General features: G+C 43.0%; 1 protein-coding gene across 3 annotated transcripts in view; it reads right to left on the minus strand.

Moving 5' to 3' along the window:
* Positions 1 to 5,713: 5,713 nt before the first annotated feature.
* Positions 5,714 to 19,582, minus strand: part of PPM1L (protein phosphatase, Mg2+/Mn2+ dependent 1L) — a 203,184-nt gene continuing 189,315 nt past the window's right edge. For all 3 annotated transcript variants that reach the window (XM_075937852.1, XM_075937853.1, XM_075937854.1), the window contains one exon: positions 5,714 to 10,114. In XM_075937852.1, the coding sequence (XP_075793967.1) occupies positions 9,768 to 10,114 (347 nt within the window). In that variant the 3' untranslated portion in view covers positions 5,714 to 9,767. The remainder of the gene's footprint in view (positions 10,115 to 19,582) is intronic.

Raw genomic sequence — 19,582 nt, forward strand, 5'->3', positions numbered from 1 at the left:
TGTTAGACATGTTACTATATGTTAATTAAATTATAAAACTCAGAAGTTGAAAATGTGGAAGTTGGTACTCTTCAGGCAAAATTCCCACTGACATCAAGGGGATTGTGGCGACGTTTTGGACTCTCATCGGAAAATTGTAGTTCTTCCTATTCTTGAAGTAGAATGTATGGTTTGGGAGAATATAGAATTAGAATGTATGTGTTCCTGTGCATGTGCTTGTTAAAGCGATCTTCTTGATGCAGTTTTTTAAATACAGTAGACTTCCAATAATCCGGAACCTTTGGGACCTAGGTGGTGCCGGATTATCGGATATGCCCGACTATCAGGAGGTACTATAAACTGGTTATATATACTGTATACAGTATATACTGTATATAAAGTGTTAACCCTTTTTATTGTACATACTGTATACAGTATAATGTGTTAGTTTTTTTACCCTTTTTGCTCAGCACTGCTGCTGCCTTGTGACTCGTTTTTTGCAGAAGCTCACTCACTAGGCTCTTGACATTTTGATGCTGGACTATCGGGACTTCCGTGCAATTGGATGCTGGACTATTGAAGTTTTACTGTATATATTTTACATGTCAAAGGTTGAAAACCTTTTTTATATGCTAGTATTACTGTGTGATAGAAGGGAAATAAACACTTTTCACAAAGCAAGGATATATGGTTTGTTTATTTCCTTGTGTAATGGGATTCATGTTTTCTAATATATGAAAATGGTAAACTAATCTATAAATACATTTGGGGTCTCAGATAAGAAATTATAATCCTTAACGGGCCTGTTTTTCTATAGATGACTGCTAAGAAGGTATCTTTCTAATTTCAGAGAATATAGCTACTATATTATGGTTTGTTGCACCTTCAGTTATAGGGCTTTATTTTGCATCCTTAAAACAAGCAAAAGCTGCATGCAATATATTGAAAATATTAAGTAGAATAAGCTAAATCACATTTATTCTCAGTTGGGATTTAACTTTATAGCTAAAACCTCAGGCTACATCTACACTGGCATGATTTTCCGGAAATGCTTTTAACGGAAAAATTTTCTGTTAAAAGCATTTTCGGAAAAGAGCGTCTAGATTGGCAGCACGCTTTTCTGCAAAAGCACTTTTTGTGGAAAAGCGTCCGTGGCCAATCTAGACGTGCTTTTCTGCAAAAAAGCCCCGATTGCCATTTTTGCGATCGGGGCTTTTTTGCGGAAAACAAATCTCTGCTGTCTACACTGGCCCTTTTGCGCAAAAGTTTTTCGGAAAAAGACTTTTGCCCGAACGGGAGCAGCATAGTATTTCCGCAAAAGCACTGACAATCTTACATGAGACTGTCAGTGCTTTTGCAGAAATTCAAGCGGCCGGTGTAGACAGCTGGCAAGTTTTTCCGCAAAAACAGATGATTTTGCGGAAAAACTTGCCAGTCTAGACACAGCCTCACTGTATTGCTACTTGTGATTGTAGTTAATTACATTACTCTCTGCAATTCACATTAATCTGATTCTTAATATTGCAGAGTTTTAAAGATTCATTTGAGGTGTCAATAATACATTCTGACTCACTAGGATAAGAAAAATTAATATGCTTACTTGCCCGGGACTCTTGGTAATGTTTTGTCTGTGGTGGTTGTTAAAGCTATAATGAAGACCTTTCTCTCAAATAAAAATACAAGCTTTCAGTACTTTGGGTTTTGAATAAAAATCAACTGCAAACTTTGTAAAGTATAAAGAAGATCATGGATGTATTAGCTATATCATATATAGCTAATGTTAAATAACACTACTCTTTTAAACAGTGTAGTTCAGTCATGGGCACACATCTCATGCTCTGCTTTTACAATGCATAAAATGGAAATAAAATACTGCATGGATAGGTTTCTAAAAACCCAAGCAGCAAGTCATAAAGAAGTCATTTTTCCTGAGTGCATTTACAGTCATGGTGTCAACTTGCCTTGCATTACTTGCCAAAACTTCTCCAAACAGATCCTCAGGTTTTTTTGGATGGCCAGAATTGGATGTGTATATGCGATAAATGTGCAGGCCAGGCCATCGCTTCCCACAGCTCCCAATGGCTGGGAATGTTGAACCATGTCAACTGGGAGGTAGCTGCAGGGCTGCCTGTGGACAGTCAGTGAGTAAACTATCTTGCAGTCCGACAACAGCTAACCCTGATGAAGTAGATGTAGCCCATGGGCTGGAGGTTCCCCACCCTTGTGATAAACCATGGGTCCACATGTATAGAAATTGCAGTCATTAGTGGAGAATACTGCTCTTGACCTGCTGCTCACCAACAGGGAAGAATGAGTAGGGTCAAGAGAAGTAGTTAGCAACTTGGGTAGCAGTGATCATGAGATGGTTAAGGTCAGCATCTTGACAAAAGGAAAGAACAGCAGCAGAATACAGTTCCTGGACTTCAGAAAAGCAGACTTTGACTCCCTCAAGGAACTGATGGGCAGGATCCTTTAGGCGGCTAACATGAAAGGGAAAGGAGTCCAGGAGAGCTGGCTGTGTTTTAAAGAAGGCTCACTTAGGGTACAGGAGCAAATCATCCCGATGTGCAGAAGGAATAGCAAATATAGCAGGTGACAGCTTGGCTTAAGAGAAATCTTCAATGAGCTTAAACACAAAAAGAGACCTTACAAGAAGTAGAAATTTTGACAAGTGACTAAAGAGGAGTATAAATATATTGCTTGAGCATGCAGTACTATAATCAGGAAAGCCAAAGCACAATTGGAGTTGCAGCTAGTAAGGGATGTGATAGGTAACATGTAGGGTTTCTATAGGTATGCTGGCAACAAGAAGGTGCTTTGGGTCCCTATACTGTGCAGCTATTTCAGGATACTGCCAATATCCCAAAATAGCTACCCCATGTCTTTACAAGCCAAAATAAGAGATGCGCTATTTTGGCATTCTTGTAACTCTCATTCCACAAGGCTAATGAGATGTCTTAAAATAGCGTGTTGTTTCAAAATTTGGTACTGTGTAGATGCACCAAATTTCAAAACAAGATACAGAATTTGTGTAGCACAAATGACGTATCTTATTTTGAGTTTAGGTTGCTGTCTAGGCGCAGCCTTTCTGAATGGGGAAGGTAACCTAGTAACAGATTATATGGAAAAAGCTGAAGTACTCACTACTTTTTTTGTCTTGGTCTTCACAGACAAGATCATCTCCCAGACTGCTGCTCTGGATTCCACAGTATGGGGAGGAGGTGGGCAGACCTCAGTAGCAAAAGCACAGGTTAAGGACTATTTAGAAAAGCTAGACATGCACAGTGCATCTGAGAATACTGAGGGAGCTGGCTGATGTGACTGCAGAACTACTGGCCATTATCTTTGAAAACTTGTAGGAGGTCCTGGATGATTGGAAAAAGGCAAATAAAGTGCCCATCTTTAAAAAAGGAAAGAGGAAAAATCTGGTAGACCAAGTTGGTCAGCCTCACATCAGTCCCTGGAAAAATCATGGAGCAGGTCCTCAAACAATCCATTTTGAATAACTTAGAGAAGAGGAAGGTGATTGGGAACAGTCAATAGATTCACCATGGGCAAGTCATGCCCTCCTTATCTCCTGTTCTATAAGGAGATAGCTGTCTCTGTGGATATGGGGAAAATGGTAGATGTGTGATTATACCTTGACTTTAACAAAGCTTTTGGTATGGTCTTCCACAGCAAGTTAAAAGAAATATGGCTTGGGTGAAAGGATTAAGAGGTGGATAGAAAGCTGGCTGGATCTTTGGGCTCAATGGGTAATAATCAATGGTTCACTGTCTAGTTGGCAGTTAGTACCAAGTGGACTGTTGCAGGGTTTGGTCCTGGGGCCAGTTTTGTTCAACACATTCATTAATTATGTGAACAGTGGGATAGATTGCACCTTCAGCAAGGTCACAGATGACACACAGCTGCTGGTGGGAGAGGCAGATCTGCTGGAGGGTAGAGATAGGGTTCAGAGTGGCTAGATATCTTGGAAGATTGGGCAAAAGGAAATCTGAGGTTCAACACAAGGATAAGTGCACTTAGGACAGAAAAATTCCAGGCACTACTGGGCTGGGAACTGACTGGCTAAGAAGTAGTTCTGCAGAAAAAAATTTGAGATTACAGTGGATGAGAAGCTGGAAATAAGTCAACAGTATGCCTTGTTGCCAAGAAGGCTAATGGCATATTGGGCTGCATTAGGAGTATTGCCAGCAGATCGAGAGAAGTGATTATTCCTCTCTGTTCGGCACTGGTAAGGCTATCCATATCTGGATGACTACATCCAGTTTTAGGCTCCTCACTACAAAAAGGATATGGACGAACTGGAGAAAGTTCAATGGAGGGCAATGAAAATTATTAGGGTGTTGGGGCACCTGGCATATGAGGAGAATCTGAGGGAACTGGGATTTTTTAGACTCCAGAAGAGAAGGATGAGGGGGGATTTGATAGCAGCCTTCAACTATTTGAAGGGAGGTTCCAAAGAGGATGGGAGCTAGGCTGTTCTCAGTGGTGGTGAAGCACTGAAACAGCTTACTTCATGAGGTGGGGGATTTTCCATTCTTAGAGGTTTTTAAGGCCAGCCTTGACTAAGCTTTGCCTGGGATGATTTAGTTGTGGTGGATCCTGCTTTGAGCAGGGACTAGAGACCTTCTGAGATCTCTTCCAATCCTAATTTTATATGATTCTATGAGACTGAAGTTAGGATTTTTACAGTGTTAGTATAAAATTCACTCTTGTGCAGTGGCATGCATAGATCTTGCACAGGACCTATGTACTCGAGTAAACTTCACCCTTAGACTACATGCATCTTCTGCTTGTGCTAAAGAAGCAACTACAATAGAACCTTCAAATTATGACCACCTTAGGAGGAACAGAGGTTGTTTGAACAAAATATTAGTGTTCTTTCAAAAGTTTAAAACTGAACGTTGACTTAATGCAGCATTGAAACTTTACTATGAAGAAGAAAAATGTTGCTTTTAAACATCTTATTTAAATGGATCATGCACAGGAACAGTTTCCTTTCTTTGTCAAAGCTTTTTTTAAAAAAAAAGGAATTTATGTTTAACACATTACTGTATTGTAGTCATGCTTTTTGTTTTGTCTTTGCTTCTGTCCATTTGTGGTTCCAAATGAGGTGAGTGGTTGACTGGTCAGTTGTAACTCTTGATGTTTCTAAGGGTATGTCTACACTACAGAGTTTTGTCTAAAAAACAGCCGTTTTTCCGACAAAACTTAAGGCACGTCCACATTGCAATTTTGTTCTTCTGCAAGAAAACTGAAAGAACAGAGGGGTTTCTTCAGCATAGGTAATCCTCATTCTACGAGGAAGAAGCCTTTTTGCGAAAGAGCTCTTTCAAAAAAAGGTGTGTGCGCACGGGGAAGAAGGAGGTTTTTCAGAACAGGAGAAAAGAGGAAAAAGCACAAGTGACCTTGTGGCCATTCCATCCATAGCAATCACAGCTTACATGCGAGAAAGCGTCTGGATGCTCTCTTTGGAAAAAGCAGATCGCTTTTTCGATGCACTTTTGCAGTGTGGACGCTCTTTTGGAAGAAGTTTTTTCAGAAGATCTCTTCCGAAAAACACTTCTTCTGAAAGAAGCCTGTAGTCTAGACGTAACCTAGCTGAAGTTCTATTGTATTAACGTCAGTCAGTAGGCTTCTATATTTCCTCCAGTTAGACACTAGAGGGAGAGATGATCACACAGAAAGATAATGTATTATGCAGACCAGAACCTTGCTGACAGCCGGAATATGAGGAGAGATTATAGCTCTTTAATTATTAAAGCACAGTCCTTGCAAAGAGTTCACAATAAAGCACACATATAACACAACACAGTGAAACTGCAAAGGTCTGCTATAAGAATATGTATAAAAGAGTACTAAATTAATTTGGCTCTGGCTAGCCAGTGATGTAGAATACCATTCTTATTAAGAGCAACATTTTTAAATAGTACATGATGTGTAACTACAAATTTACAATGTTTAATAATGAACAATACTGAGATGGTTTTGTTGGACAATGGCATTGGTATAATAGAACAGCCTTTCACATCTGGATACTCAGATTCAAGGGACAAGATATTTGAACATGGATTTAGCCACTTTAGGCTAGATCCACAAAGGGACTTAGTTGCCTAACTGCCCCTTTAGATTCTTACTCCAATGATTAGGTGCCTATGAAATCCTCAAAACTACTCAGATGCTGCTTAACTCTGTACCCACCTAAACTTCCTAAGTGTCTAAGTTTCTGCTGCTGGGCATGGGCAGTTCCGCTGGGCCATGGACCGCTGGCTGCTGGGCTGTGGCAACTGCCCGAGCTGAAGCCAGCAGTTCATGGTGGCTCTGGGGGACAGAGCTGGCATACCCCAATCCTAGCCCCCAGAGCTACTGCAAACAGTTGGCTTCAGCTCCAGCAGCCACTTGCCACGTGGCAGCTGCCAGAGCTGAAGCCGGCTGCTATGTGGCGGCTCTGGGGCGCACATTTTGGTGGATTGGCAACATTTTACTTGCACATTTGCATATTCATAAAATATTACCCGTCTGCCCAAAATTTGTGAATGGATTTGCTGTTCCTTGGTATAAAAAAAGTTGGGAACCACTGACCTAAGGCAATAATGTCACCAAACTGCTCGTTGCAAACAAGACATTTCCTGCCTCGCTTGCCTGTGGTGCTTGATCCAATAGATCTGCCTTGAGGACATCTAACTCAAAGGCAACGTGGGGCAACTAGATCAGGATTTTTTTGGGGAGTGAAGGGGAGGAGCAAGAATACACCATAGGCCAGTGGTTCAGGCATCTGAGAGTAGGAGGTGTGTTTTCAAATCTCCACTCTTCTATGGAGCAGGGCCTTGAGCCTTCGTTTCCTACATCCCAGGTGAGTGTCCTAACCACCTGAATATTAAAGGCTTGACCCTAATGATTAGCTGTCCACCTCATGAAATTGCTAGAGACTATAATTGGCAGGGATTACTAAAGAAAAGACCTAAGAAAGTAGGGTTTTTAAAACAGTTAACTCTACTTTCCTAGATTGCTTTAGTATAGCACTTTCTTTAACCCTAAAGTGAGTCAGACTCTCTTTTTTTAAGACTAAAATCCACCAGTGATATAAAAAACATATGATAGAAGTGAACTTCTTTCGCACAGGCAGGGCATTATTGCAATTATTGACAGTGCTATGGCAGATTAGTAAAGCTACAAGTTTTGTACATGGTGCATCGCAAAGGAGTTAATTGTCAAGAAACTAAATAAAATAAAAATTCAAGAAAAGGTAGAAAAATACCCAACATTTCACAAATGCTAACACTTAACATAGGTTGAAATAGTTTCAGTTATGGGACAAGAGAACTTTGAGTATTAATCCTGGAATAAATGTCTAGGTCATTGCCACCTGCAAAGCTAGTCTGTGCTCTAGTTCTGTGCTCTAGGCTCCTAAACTATGCTAGAACCCTGCAGCTGAACTGGACTTCCACAGGTCTTGCTGCCATAATAGTGGGGTTGGAATTAAATAATAGTCTTGTCCAGGGCTCTACATTGGCTCATCCTTAAAGCAACAGTGTCTCATGGATCACCTACCTACCTGCCTTTCCAATCACTATGTTGTACCTTCCCTATTTGAATGATGGTACATGAATTTGTACATGTACAGTTAACACAGTCAAATCCTTTTTCCTGGGCTCCTGATGCAAGCCTAGCTGCGACACAATAGCTGCTTGGAGAGATTTCCTTTAGCTCACTTGCTTGAGGCATATAATGATTTTTTTTTTTGGTAGCTGAAGGACCATCATCCTAGTTCCAGCTTCCCACCATGTATATATGGAAGATTTAACTGATAACAGTGCATGACCTCTTCACCATGTGGTCCTGGCAGGGTGGAAGGAAACTTCATGCGTTTCCCTACCCCAAAACCCTGATTGGACTTGGACCAGAAGGGGGAGCACACAAAGTCTCCTCCCACCGCCATGGGAATGGGGATCCAGGCGGAATCTCTGTGGGAGGAGCCAAAGACTTCATGCGCTTCCCACTCCCAGACCAATCATGGTCTGTGGGTGGGGAAGCAGGAAAGTATCCTGCCCCGACACCCTTCTGCTTCAGGCCCAGGGCAAAAATTTTTGCAGTGGCCCCTGGCAAAAAATTATTGCCCACTCCTGACTTAAAAGAAAGTTTTTCCACTAAAACATGCTCCCAATAACTTACAGGGCAATGGTGATGTACAGAGTGTGAACACTATGCCTCATAAATTATGTTTTAGGGTTTTCCTCTGTGAAAAATATTTTTAATTAAGCTGTAGTGTTACTGAAACTCCCTAGAACTGCAAGATCCGGTCCATGGGCCACTGTATCCTCTGGCAGGCTCCTTGCCTGCTGAAGTCCCAGGCCACTCAAAGTTGCTGACTGCTGAGGTTATGTGCCTCTAGGTGCTGCATGCTCCTTGCGAAGTCTCCCTCACCGGGTGCACAGTGCAGAGAGGCACATGACCCACAGCTGGCCACTTTGAGTGGGCTGCAGCTGCAACAGGTAGGGATTCTGCCTGAGGGTCCTGCTGGGTTGCTGGCTGGGAGCCACTTAGGTAAGGTGCCTACTAGCCAGCGCCTGCCTTTGATACCCCAGCCCTTCCCACACCCTAACGCCCTGCCTCAGTTCACCATCCAACCCTCTGCACTTCTTCTCGCACCTGCCCAATGTCACAACTCCCTCCCAGACCTGCACCCCCTCCCCCAGGCCAGACTCCTCTCTTGCATCCATACCCCCTCCCCAGCCCTGCACCAGGTCACAATCCCCATCTTCACCCAAATTCCCTTTCAGGCCCTATACCCTCTCCTGCAGCCCAATGTCATACCTCAAAGCTCCCTTCTGTACCCAACCTCTGTCCCAGACCCCACACTCCATGGAAAAGGGCAGTCCTTGACTACTTACCAACATCTTAGTGACCCCACATTAAATTATTGCCCACCCCTTCCCTAGAACATCATACAAAGCTCTGCTTTGCTTGAAAGCATCTTTTATTTTTTCCCTCTTTTTGTTCATGAAAATTCTTTGCTAAAAAGCAGGAACAAGTGCTAGGCGTTCCCCAACAGTTCCTTGGTGACTGAAGGCATCAAACCTTAGAGTTTGGTGAGGAGTTTATCAAGTTGATTGGAATGCAGTTTGGCATAGGAGAAGTGTCATGAAAGTCATAGACTGTGTAGTTGCTTGGAAGCAGGGTACATTTAGCTAATCATGTAGCAGACAGGACACATTTAATTATAAAAAATGAAGAGCTTGGCCAATTGTGGACTGACAGAGGCTACCGTTTAGCTTCTCTTTTTTCTTAATGTAAACGTCAGTCCAAAAATTACAAATCCTTTTCAATCTATCACTGCAGATTAGAAAAACAAGGATGTGAAACATTGAAGAGTGCAGTTGTGAGGTTAGTTACATCTCTGAGTGAAAAGAAGTGTCATTTCTATTGCTTGGTATGAGTGTCTTGTCCCCTTAATGCTTGTCTGAATGCAGCTTCAGCTATTAGAAAGTTAAGAAGCATCAGTATTTGGAAAAGGCTCAGTAGGAATTTTAAACCTTAGAAATCAACTATAATAAAGGAAGGGATGGTGATGGGAGGCAGGACAAGGTGGGGAACTTAATTGTTATGGCTATCCCAAACATACTTATCATGTTCTTCCTTTTTGTTCAGTAAGGAACAGATCAGAGGGATCTTTCCCATTCCTTTTACATACAATCTTAATGATAATTACTAGAACTTTCTACTACATTAAAATGCAAGAGTTTGTTTTAAGTTCACAAGAGAAGTGGGAGAAAGCGGTCATAAATTCACTGTTCTTCTGTTTTGCTGCTATTCCTGAACTTCACCACCATAACTGTTATGTTATCAGGGCATCCTCTGTAAAAAGACTGTAGAACTATACTCTTTGCACCAAAATGTGGTTCATCCAAGCGTTCCTTGATGAATCGAACAGCCTCTTCATTGCTGAAAGCATCCCACAGGCCATCTGATGCTAAGATCATGAACTCTGGCTGTAGTTTGTCCAGATCAAAGGTCAGAATATCCGGGTCTGGGATAACAACATTAAGGTTTTTCAGTGGATAATCTCCTAAGGAGCGAGACATAGCCAGAATCCCCTGAACACGCCAGGAGCCATTAAAGCTGATGAAGCCACCTGCAATAAAACACAAATGCTTAAATTGCATCTCTATGACTTACTGCCAGATTCACTAAAATACGTTATGGGACAGTCCAGCAGATAAACAGTATATATCTCAAAAAGCAGAAGATGCTTGAAGTAGGAAAACATCAATACATGCAGTAAAAAGTTGGATTGGATCTACATGTGTGCCAGTGCTATCGAAATGGCTAAAACATCACATCATGATGTGGCCCTATTATCAAAATGAAGCATAAAGCTTTGTGATTTTTACACCTCAACTGAGAATGACAAACTGCTGTGCAGAGAAAGTTCTTATTTTATGCAGTTTACCTTCCAGTGAGCCCTATGTCAGTGTTTGGTCAGACATTACACTGAAAGCTCTTATTCTCCTTTTATTCAATTCATCAACAGGTTTCCCCTCATTTGGGAGGATGCATGAAGTAGAAGTGGAACATTGAAAATACTTGCAGCAAGACCATAATCTGATGCTAAGGCACATATACAAAAGCATTTATGGACAACTCCATCAATTTGTCTTGGGTGATGACCACCTAGAAAACTCAAGTTCTTAAAATACTTCAGTTCTTTAGCACAGAGAATACAAGTAAGGGATCTGATTGCTTGGTACAAACAGCAGCACCATATTCAGAGCTAAGCAAATTTCATGATGAAAGGTGTGGGAGAAGGGACAAATTATGGTCACACTTAAGTCAATGAAAAAACTCCCCTTCTGACTTGAGGTTGGTCAGACTTTGGTCCTTAAGCAATACGATTTAAAGGCAGTTTGTGTGCCAGGTAACTGTATAATGCTCTAAGATAAAATAAGGAACTAACACAGCAGTTCCCAATCGCCAGTCTGCGGACCAGTGGCGCGGACAGGTGTGCAGCTTTGAGGTCCTCCTGGACCCTTTTCTAGCATTTGAGAATCAGATTTCCTCAGTGGCCAGAAGTACTTTTGGCAGCTTTGGCTGATCCGCCAGCTACACCCCTCCCTGAGTAAGAATGATCTGGCCACAGTGATTCATGTTCTTGTCGTATCACAGTTGGACTGCTGCAATGCACTCTATGTAGGGCTTCCTTAGAAGAGTCTTCAGAAACTTCAACTGGTCCAGGATACAACTGCTCGAGTTTTAACTAACACTTGCTATACGGAGCACATTATGCCGGTGCTCCGGCAGCTGCATTGGCTTCTGGTATGTTTCTGGGCACAAATCAAGGTCCTGGTTATAACCTAACAAGCCCTAAAGGTTTGGGACTGGAGTATTTGAAGGGCCATCTCCTCCCGTATGAAGCTGCCCAGGGATTAAGATCAGCTGGGGAGGCTCTGCTCTGTGTTCCTCCACTTATGGAAATAAGGTTGATATCTATGCGGAGCAGGGCCTTCTCAGCCTTGGCTCCTAGGCTATGGAATTCCCTCCCCTGGGACATTTGCCTGGTGCTAACACTGGCATTGTTTCAGCACCGGGCTAAAGCCACCCATTTTACCTGTGCTTTTATTGGTGCTTGAGTTTTGTGTGTGTGTGTGGCCCCTCCTCTTGGTGTGTCATAGTAGGTTTTATGCCCCCCCTTGGGATCTTTTATTCTATTTTTTTACATATTGTGTTTTAATATTGTAAATAGAGAAATGCGGCAAAATATTTCAAAATAAAATAAAAATTAAATATATTTTAAGTAGGGATGTGAATGGTTGGATAGCAGGTTACAGTTAATCAGTGGCCTGGAGCCGCCCACCTCCTGTGGCAGGGCTATTCCAGCTCTGTGGGGAATACCACACATGGGGGGTGCTCCAGCCTGGCTAGAATAGCCCTTGTCTTTAGAGGACCTGGCTCAGTTACTGGGCTCCATGTGCAGGGGCACTCCAGCCTGGCCAGAGCAGCCTCCGCTCGCAGTGTAAGGGCTGCAGCAGTTGGAGGGGCTGCTGCAGCCCACATGGGCTGGAGTGGTCGCTCCCATCACTCCCATTTAATCAATTATAATGTTTAACTTGTTAACGGGTCAAATATAACCAGTCAAATATAATGTTTAACCAGTTAACTGATTAATCAGGATTTTACGTCCCAAATTTTGAAACACTTTTTGCTCCCTTTAAAATAGTATTAAAGATATAGAAGTTCCTCATCAAAAAAGAAGAAAATAAAATCAGTAAAATTATCACTTTGTCCTCTCTGTGGTCTCCAGATGTATGAAAAATTCACAGTGGGTCAATGCTGTCATTTTGATTAAAAATTTACCATTAAATTTCATTTTTACAAATCTGCTATTCAAAATTATATTTTTTGCCCTGCAAATAAATTTCAGCCTTTTATTGCTTTCAAACTGTTCACTGCAACTATGTTATCCACAATTGATTATTTGGTGTGTGTGACCTAAGTCACATGCTTCCCTGTTCCCTAGTTGGATGACATAACCTTTAAACTATTTATGCTTCCTCTTGAAATGGTATTTCAGTTAATGATGAGTTGATCTGTGGTTAAAATCTGAAACTAAATTTATATGAACATCAGTATGAGCAGATAATTTTTGTTGAATGTCTGCAAAGTGAATAAGAAGTATGGAGGAAAATTCTATTCCAAAGTCTCAAATAATTGTGCATCATTCACTACCTGCCCGCCTTACTGGAAACTCTAAAAAATGGGTCTTAATATTAAGATACGGATGGTTCCTAACAAGGGGAATTTCTCAAGACTGTATCTAAAACACCTTTACAAACAGGTTTGGAAATGGTACAGTTTTGAGTGGCCTCTGGCTGAATTACATGCAGCCAGTGCATTTATTTGCTTGTGCCAAAGATAAAAAGGACAAATTGGGAAAAATGACTACAAAATAACAAATAGTCAGAATGTATTATAGTCTTGTGTGGTTTTGGATGATAGAAAAAGCATAAATTTGCAATACATGACAGCTAATTTTAGAGCATGCCATATTTCTGTAATTCAAGGAATGCATTGCCTACATCTTTGCTATCAGAGGAGACATCTAATACAGTCTTGTATCTACAACAGTCTTGTTGTATCTACTTATTTTAATGTTTACAGACAGAACTGATGGATACAAAGTGATTTTTTTTGCTGTCTTTGTAAAACAGCCACTTAAGTTTTTCTATGGCACAAGTATAACATAGAGTTATAAAAATAAATTAAATATACATTAAAATTAAAATAAATTAAAAATACATTTCAAAAGGGGTTTTTTCTTGCTATTTTTAATGTTTTCTTTGTTCAATCACGCAAACAGAAATATTAAAAATTCTCATTAAAACCTAATATTTTGCAACTTTAACTTTTACTGAAGAGGAAGAATCTCTATTTTCAGAAAAACAGATTTTGGCAAAAATATGAAATTTTGCTTTTCAGACTGCTCAGCTCAAAGGAGTATAATGTTCAAGGTGAATAACACGTATTTACATCAGTGACAGTTTGTGGCTCTTCACAATCCTAAATGGGGTTCTTTCAAGGCAAGCATCTAATTCTATGCTTCACAACCAACTCTACTTGGGTCTCTGATCAGAGGCGTATTCCACACACAGTCCAGGGCAGTTTGATGGTATGGCAGTCACTAAGGGTTAGGGTGACCATATACCCTTATACAGAATATGGCATACCTGATAAAATTACTCAGATTCCAACAGGTTCAATGGCAATCGATCATACAAACATTCAAATTTACATTAAGTTGACTGAGCTCCCTGTTTAAAATAAATACCGTATAGTTAGATTCTTTTAATTTACCTTCTAATCTTTAAGGTTTCATGGTTCAAACAGGGAGGGGTGACACACACAGTCCTGTACACATCTCTCACATGGGGGGGGTGTCTAACCCAACTCTTCCTATCTGTCACTCTCCGCCCTCTACATCTGGCTGGGCTCCCAGGATGGATGCTCGTCTCCTGGTACTTGACACAGCCTCTTGGGGCAACATGTGGGTGGAGGGGCAGGCATGGGGGAGGGAGGAGAAGGGAGGGAGGCGGAGAGGAGAAATGCAGGATCACATGATCCATCCCCAGATTTCTGCCAGAATTCTCACCAGAATGTGGCCAGCAGTTGCCTTTTGGCTCTGTACAGGTGGGAGCTGTTTCTAAGTGCTGTGGAGGTGCATGGGGCAGAGGGAAGGGATGATCTGGCAGAACTCATCTCTTCCCCCTGCAACCGCCCGCTCCTATGTGACTGGAAGCAGCTTGTCCCTTCCAGTCTGCATAGCGTCAAAAGGCAGCCAATTCCTACAGACTGCTCCTGGCTACTAAGATAACCCATCTGCCTCCTGTCCTCCAGTCATGTGCAGGAGTGGGTGAAGCCCTAAGGACGTATTCTGCACCAGGGCTGAAGGAGCCTGTCTGCAGGGGCTTCAGTGTACCCAGCTGGAGAGGTGGCTCAACAGAGACAGAGCAGGATCCAGAGCTGGGGGTGAGTGAAGAGGGTATTAAGCCTCTGCCCTAGGGGCTGCTGTGGAACCTCCAGGTTCAGGGTAGGAACAGGCTTGAAATTTCTCCTCCACTCCAGAGCTTAGCCTAGAGCTTAGAGGCTTCACTGTGCAAGACTTTGACACATGCAGGGCTTGACTCCTCGGATCAGAGGCTGGTTCTCTGTGTAACACCAGGAATAGGATGTGCTTCATCACAGGGGATAAGGAGGCGCAGCAGAACTGCGAATGGTAGCCGGATTAAAGGGGCAAAGCAAAGACAGGATGAGAGGGGAAGCACAAAAGGTTGATGGGTAGGGCTGCCGGATACTTTCACAAAAAATCCTGAGCAAAAAAGTGCCTTTAAATTCCTGCGCTTCCCCCGCCAGACATGGCAGGGGAAAAATGTCTCCACCGGCCTTCCGTCCGAGAAAACCAGAAAATACTGGACATTATACATGTCTGGTATTTTCTGTTTTTTTTACCGGACAGAAGACGCAATTACCGGACACCTGGTAACTCTATTGATGGGTGGGCAGCAGAGGTGACACCACCTGGCACCTACCTGTACTCACTAATCACTGCAGCAATGCCATCTAGAAATAGGACAAGGGGCAGGGCCCTGCTGCCGAGAGTAGGCACATGGCAGGTGCTGTGCTGACAGACCACCAGAAGGAGCTGCTGGCCCCATATGCTGCATTTTTACCCTGCCACCCGCCTTGCACATCCATCTCCGTTGTCGGCCACTGGATGCCCCCACTCACCACTGGTGGGCAGGTGGCAGCAGCAGTGATCCAGCCAGTAGGAAGACCCTCCTTCCAGTAATGATGGGGGTATACAGAAAATATGGGACAATTTGCCAATTTTTAAGAAAAAGTTGGGACACCTGCAGGAGGCCTTAAATAAAGGAGGCCTTTAAAAATGGGACATGGTGCCCACCTACTGAGGATATGTCTACCCTACCAAAATTTGCCGAGGAAATTAATACTGACATACAGAAGTCACCAAAAAATTAGTTGTCAATGCATATTTACACTTGCTTCCTCTGTCAACAGATTTGTGTCCACATCTTTAACTCCTCAATTAACAGTGGGAGGATTTCATTGTGGTTATGTATCCCACAGCTGATGTTGATACCATCTGTTGTTAACAGTGCTCCCTTTAATTTTTCCAACCCCTGAGTGGAATAAATTTTGTAACGTGCAGCAATATGAAGGTGAAGTGCAACATATCACCTTTATATAGGTTCACATAACAAAATTCATGTGACGTGGGTGGGGACAAAGAGTTCTGAGTGGGGTTCTGAGTGCAGGAGGGGGCTGAGGCTTGGGACAGATGGTTGGGATACAAAGGCTCTGGTTGGGGGCCCAGAGGTGAGGGGTGAGGCCTGGGTCAGAGATTTGTGATTCAAAGATTCTGTCTGGGACTGTGGGCTTAGGGGTGGGACTAGGGCAGAAGATGGGGTTCAGGAGACTGAGGGGGGCACTGTGGCCAGGCCAGGGCATTGAGGGTCTGGATCCAGGCTGCTCCAACCATGGCGGGGGTGGGATGAAGGCTACTTGGGCCATTGTGAAGGGGCCACACTGCTTGGGTGGTTCTTCCATGCCTGGGTTATCTGGGATGTTCTGGCCATGGAAGGGGGCTTCTCTGGGGTCAGGCACCAGGTCTGACCACTTCGGCCACAGCAGGGGGGCTGCTCCGGGGCCAGGCACCCAGGCCGTGGTCATGTTTGGGCCACAGGAGAGGCTCCTGGTTCAGGCTGTCCTTCCACTGGTTAGGGGGTGGGTAGCCCTCTTTCTTCCCTTGTGCGAGTGCCTTGGTTATGACCAAGTTCCTGTGACTTATGCAATACATTAGTTGTAAACTATGTGGCAAAGACCCCAACATTATGTGGTAACTCACTCCCAAAAGTCATATTTCTTCCCTGCCCTAGTCCGTCCAATCACTCTTGTGTTATTTACTTCAGTATTAGATTTAATTTATTTTAGGTAGCCTCCAAAATTTGAACTTTCAAAGTGCTTCAAATTTTTGTCTGGGAAACAAACTGAGAAAATACCAGAGATATAAATGTCCAGTATTTTCTAATTAAGTTAGTTTTATTATTATCATGAGTATCAATACGCAGTTGTGTACTACCTGGCTGGTAGACACGCTCAGACTGCGTGAGCATGAGTACCAGCCAGGCAGTATGCAACTACACAGTAGAGAAGAGAGGGCAGGGCCAGGGCGGGATGGAATCTCCGGGGCTGGACTCGCCTGGGCACCCTGCCGGGACCATGCACGGGGCAGCATCCCGGGATCTGTGTGTGCCCGGGCCAGTCCCCCTTCCCGCCGGCTGGTTCCCCCCACACCAATTTCCCTCGGCCAGCCCTGCGCCCCCTGGCCCCCTCCCAGTCAGTCCTACTTCCCGCTGGCCAGTTCCCCCCTCCAATCTCCCCTGGCAAGCCCCTCTCCCCCAGACTCTCTCCCAGCCAGCCCCGCTCCCCCCATCCCCCGATCTGAGATCAAGTGTGTCCAATATTTTTTTTGAAGCCATCTGGTAACCCTAATTGTTGCCTGTTAATGTGTGGAGGGTGGGGGGGGGGGTGAGGAGGGGTGAGTGGGGGGTGGGAGGGAGGACAAAGGGGGCAATTGTCCCCAGGCTTGGTGATTTAAAAGGACCAGAGCTCTGGGCTGCTACTGCAGCAGCAACAGAGTCCAGAGGCCCAGGCTCTTTAAGTCACCACCTGAGCCCCGTGCAACGTGGTCCAGGCAATGCTGGAGCAAGCTCACCTCTAACCCTGCTCCTTCCACCTGAGGCCCCGCACTTTCTGGAGGCCAAGTCTCTCCCCACCCCCATATATTACTCAGGGTCCGATGAAGTCTGCTTTTAGCCCTGTTACCATGCTATTGAGATACAAAGGAAAGTTAACATTTTTTCTGAGACACTGTTTAGGACGGGTGGGGAACCTCCGGTTTGGGAGCTGCACACGGCTCCTGGCTTGCGTGGATCTGGTCCTCAAGGCCCTCCCCAAGCACTGCGAAGCTCGTACTAGCACTCCAGCCCCCTTGCTGCCGCATACAAAATCTACTAGTCTAGCCCCCCCATGTTCTTCTGTGTAAGGGGAATGCAGGGAGAGTCTTTCTCCTCCTCACTCAGGGGCCAAATTTTTTCTTCTCATTTGTGTGCAACCTCTGACTGATTTTTCTGTGGTTCAGTGGCCCGTTCAGGCTATTGTTTTCAGACTCTGGCAGAAGCTACTGTGTCAGCTTATACAAGTTTCACATTCTAATTGCTGTTTCATTCATCCCAGAGGTAGGGACTTAAAAGTTAAGTGAAAACTCATCCTACAATACGATTAAGTAGCTGCACACCTGTATTACACATGGGGTCCTATTGTAACACTGCCTGCTATTGACAAAATATCATGAGTAAAAATTGTAATCCAGCATTATGATGTAGTTATTTTGTGTCTTTCTGTAACTGCCTTTGATAAGACTGTGACTGCTCAGTTCTTAAAAGTTGGTATCATCATTTTAATTCATTATAAATGTATTGGCATAAAAATGTTATCAGTTAATTGAAAAATCGAGCAAAGCGGGGGTATATTACGGCCTTGCTTCATAATTATAATATTAGCACCCTGCATGCATGTTATATTTGTTGTAAATATGAAAATCTCAAGGACTGCTAATCAATACGTAAAAGTACCTAGCAGAGGTACGGATTGCCATCTGTTTCTTTAGTACCACTGTCTCCATTATAAAAGCAAGGAGTTGTATTAATCATGATAGTAATATAAGACAATATACAATTGAGAGGAAACACATTAAATTATTATGCTGGCAAGAGTATTTTTTGTTTAGTTGTGAAGAGCTAGAACATTCATCTCTCAAAAGAGATCTGTTCTTCTGATAATGAAAAAAAATAAATCAAGAAGTTCAATATTCTTGCATAGAAAAGCCCCTTGAGATAATCTAAGCCAAAAAAACACAGGAACAAGAAATCACGAAGACCAACCATTAGAGTTTTGAAGTTTATTAAACATATTTGCTAGCTCTTGCTTCTGCTCCATACTGGAATCTGTTTCAAGTATGCCTACCATAACAGAGAAAAAGGCACAAGACTAATAATAACAACAATGATAATTATAATAAAATCTGAAGGTGAAAGGAACCAAAAGAAAATGTGTCAGAAAAACCTAAATTCTAGGATGAGCGTGCTCAGACAGTCATTTCAATAAGACTGGGGATTAGAAAAGGAAGGCACGGTCTATGAAAACTGTTCTTTTATTGCAATACTTGAGTGGAGGACACACTACAACAGACTGGGTTTGCCATTAATATCTTCTCAATATCCGCTTATTCCCCTTATCATTACCAGATATTTTCCTTTTCTAGTAGATACAGCCATTGCTGAGAGTCCTGTATTTAACAGTAGGTATTGTTGCTGTAACTGGAATTTGGGGATAAAGAGGACCTTAATATTAATTCGGTTCATTGGTTCCCTAAGGTCACAGTTACAGGCAGTACTTGAAAAACTGGTATCAGGAGAGAAAGTTCTATTGAAAATCCACCCTATAGCCCCTGGTAACACTATGCAACATGGTAAAAAACAAAACAAACCCATAGCTAACATTCATGATGATAAAATGAAAGGAATGGAGAATGCAATTGTCTGGTAGTTATAGAAAAACAGGAATGGGAAGGAACGATAAATACAGTGTTATGAGAAGCCATTCTAAAATCCCATTTTGTGGTGGAAAATTTTTAGGGGCTTTTTAAAAAGAGGGACGAGAAGTAGGGATGTTAGATAGTGTGCAATTGAATAATCATGTAACCACATGAATTTTTAGTGGTTACACGACTATTCAATAGTCCCCTGGGGCAGGACCAGCAGCTAGCATGCAACTGGCCCCACTCCTGGGGAGCCCTGCATTGCTGCTTCTGTATCAGAGGCAGCGCCACAGCAGCAGCGCATTCTGCGGGGAGCTCTACTTTAGAAATAACATGTGCTTGCTTAAGAGAGCTGTATTGTAACCTGTAGCTGAAGGCAATTAAAGCTGTTTATAGCTGTCCAAGGGACAATAAAGTGCAGATTCTTGC

The sequence above is a fragment of the Pelodiscus sinensis genome, chromosome 10 (assembly GCF_049634645.1).
Source record: "Pelodiscus sinensis isolate JC-2024 chromosome 10, ASM4963464v1, whole genome shotgun sequence".
Taxonomy (NCBI): Eukaryota; Metazoa; Chordata; order Testudines; family Trionychidae; genus Pelodiscus; species Pelodiscus sinensis.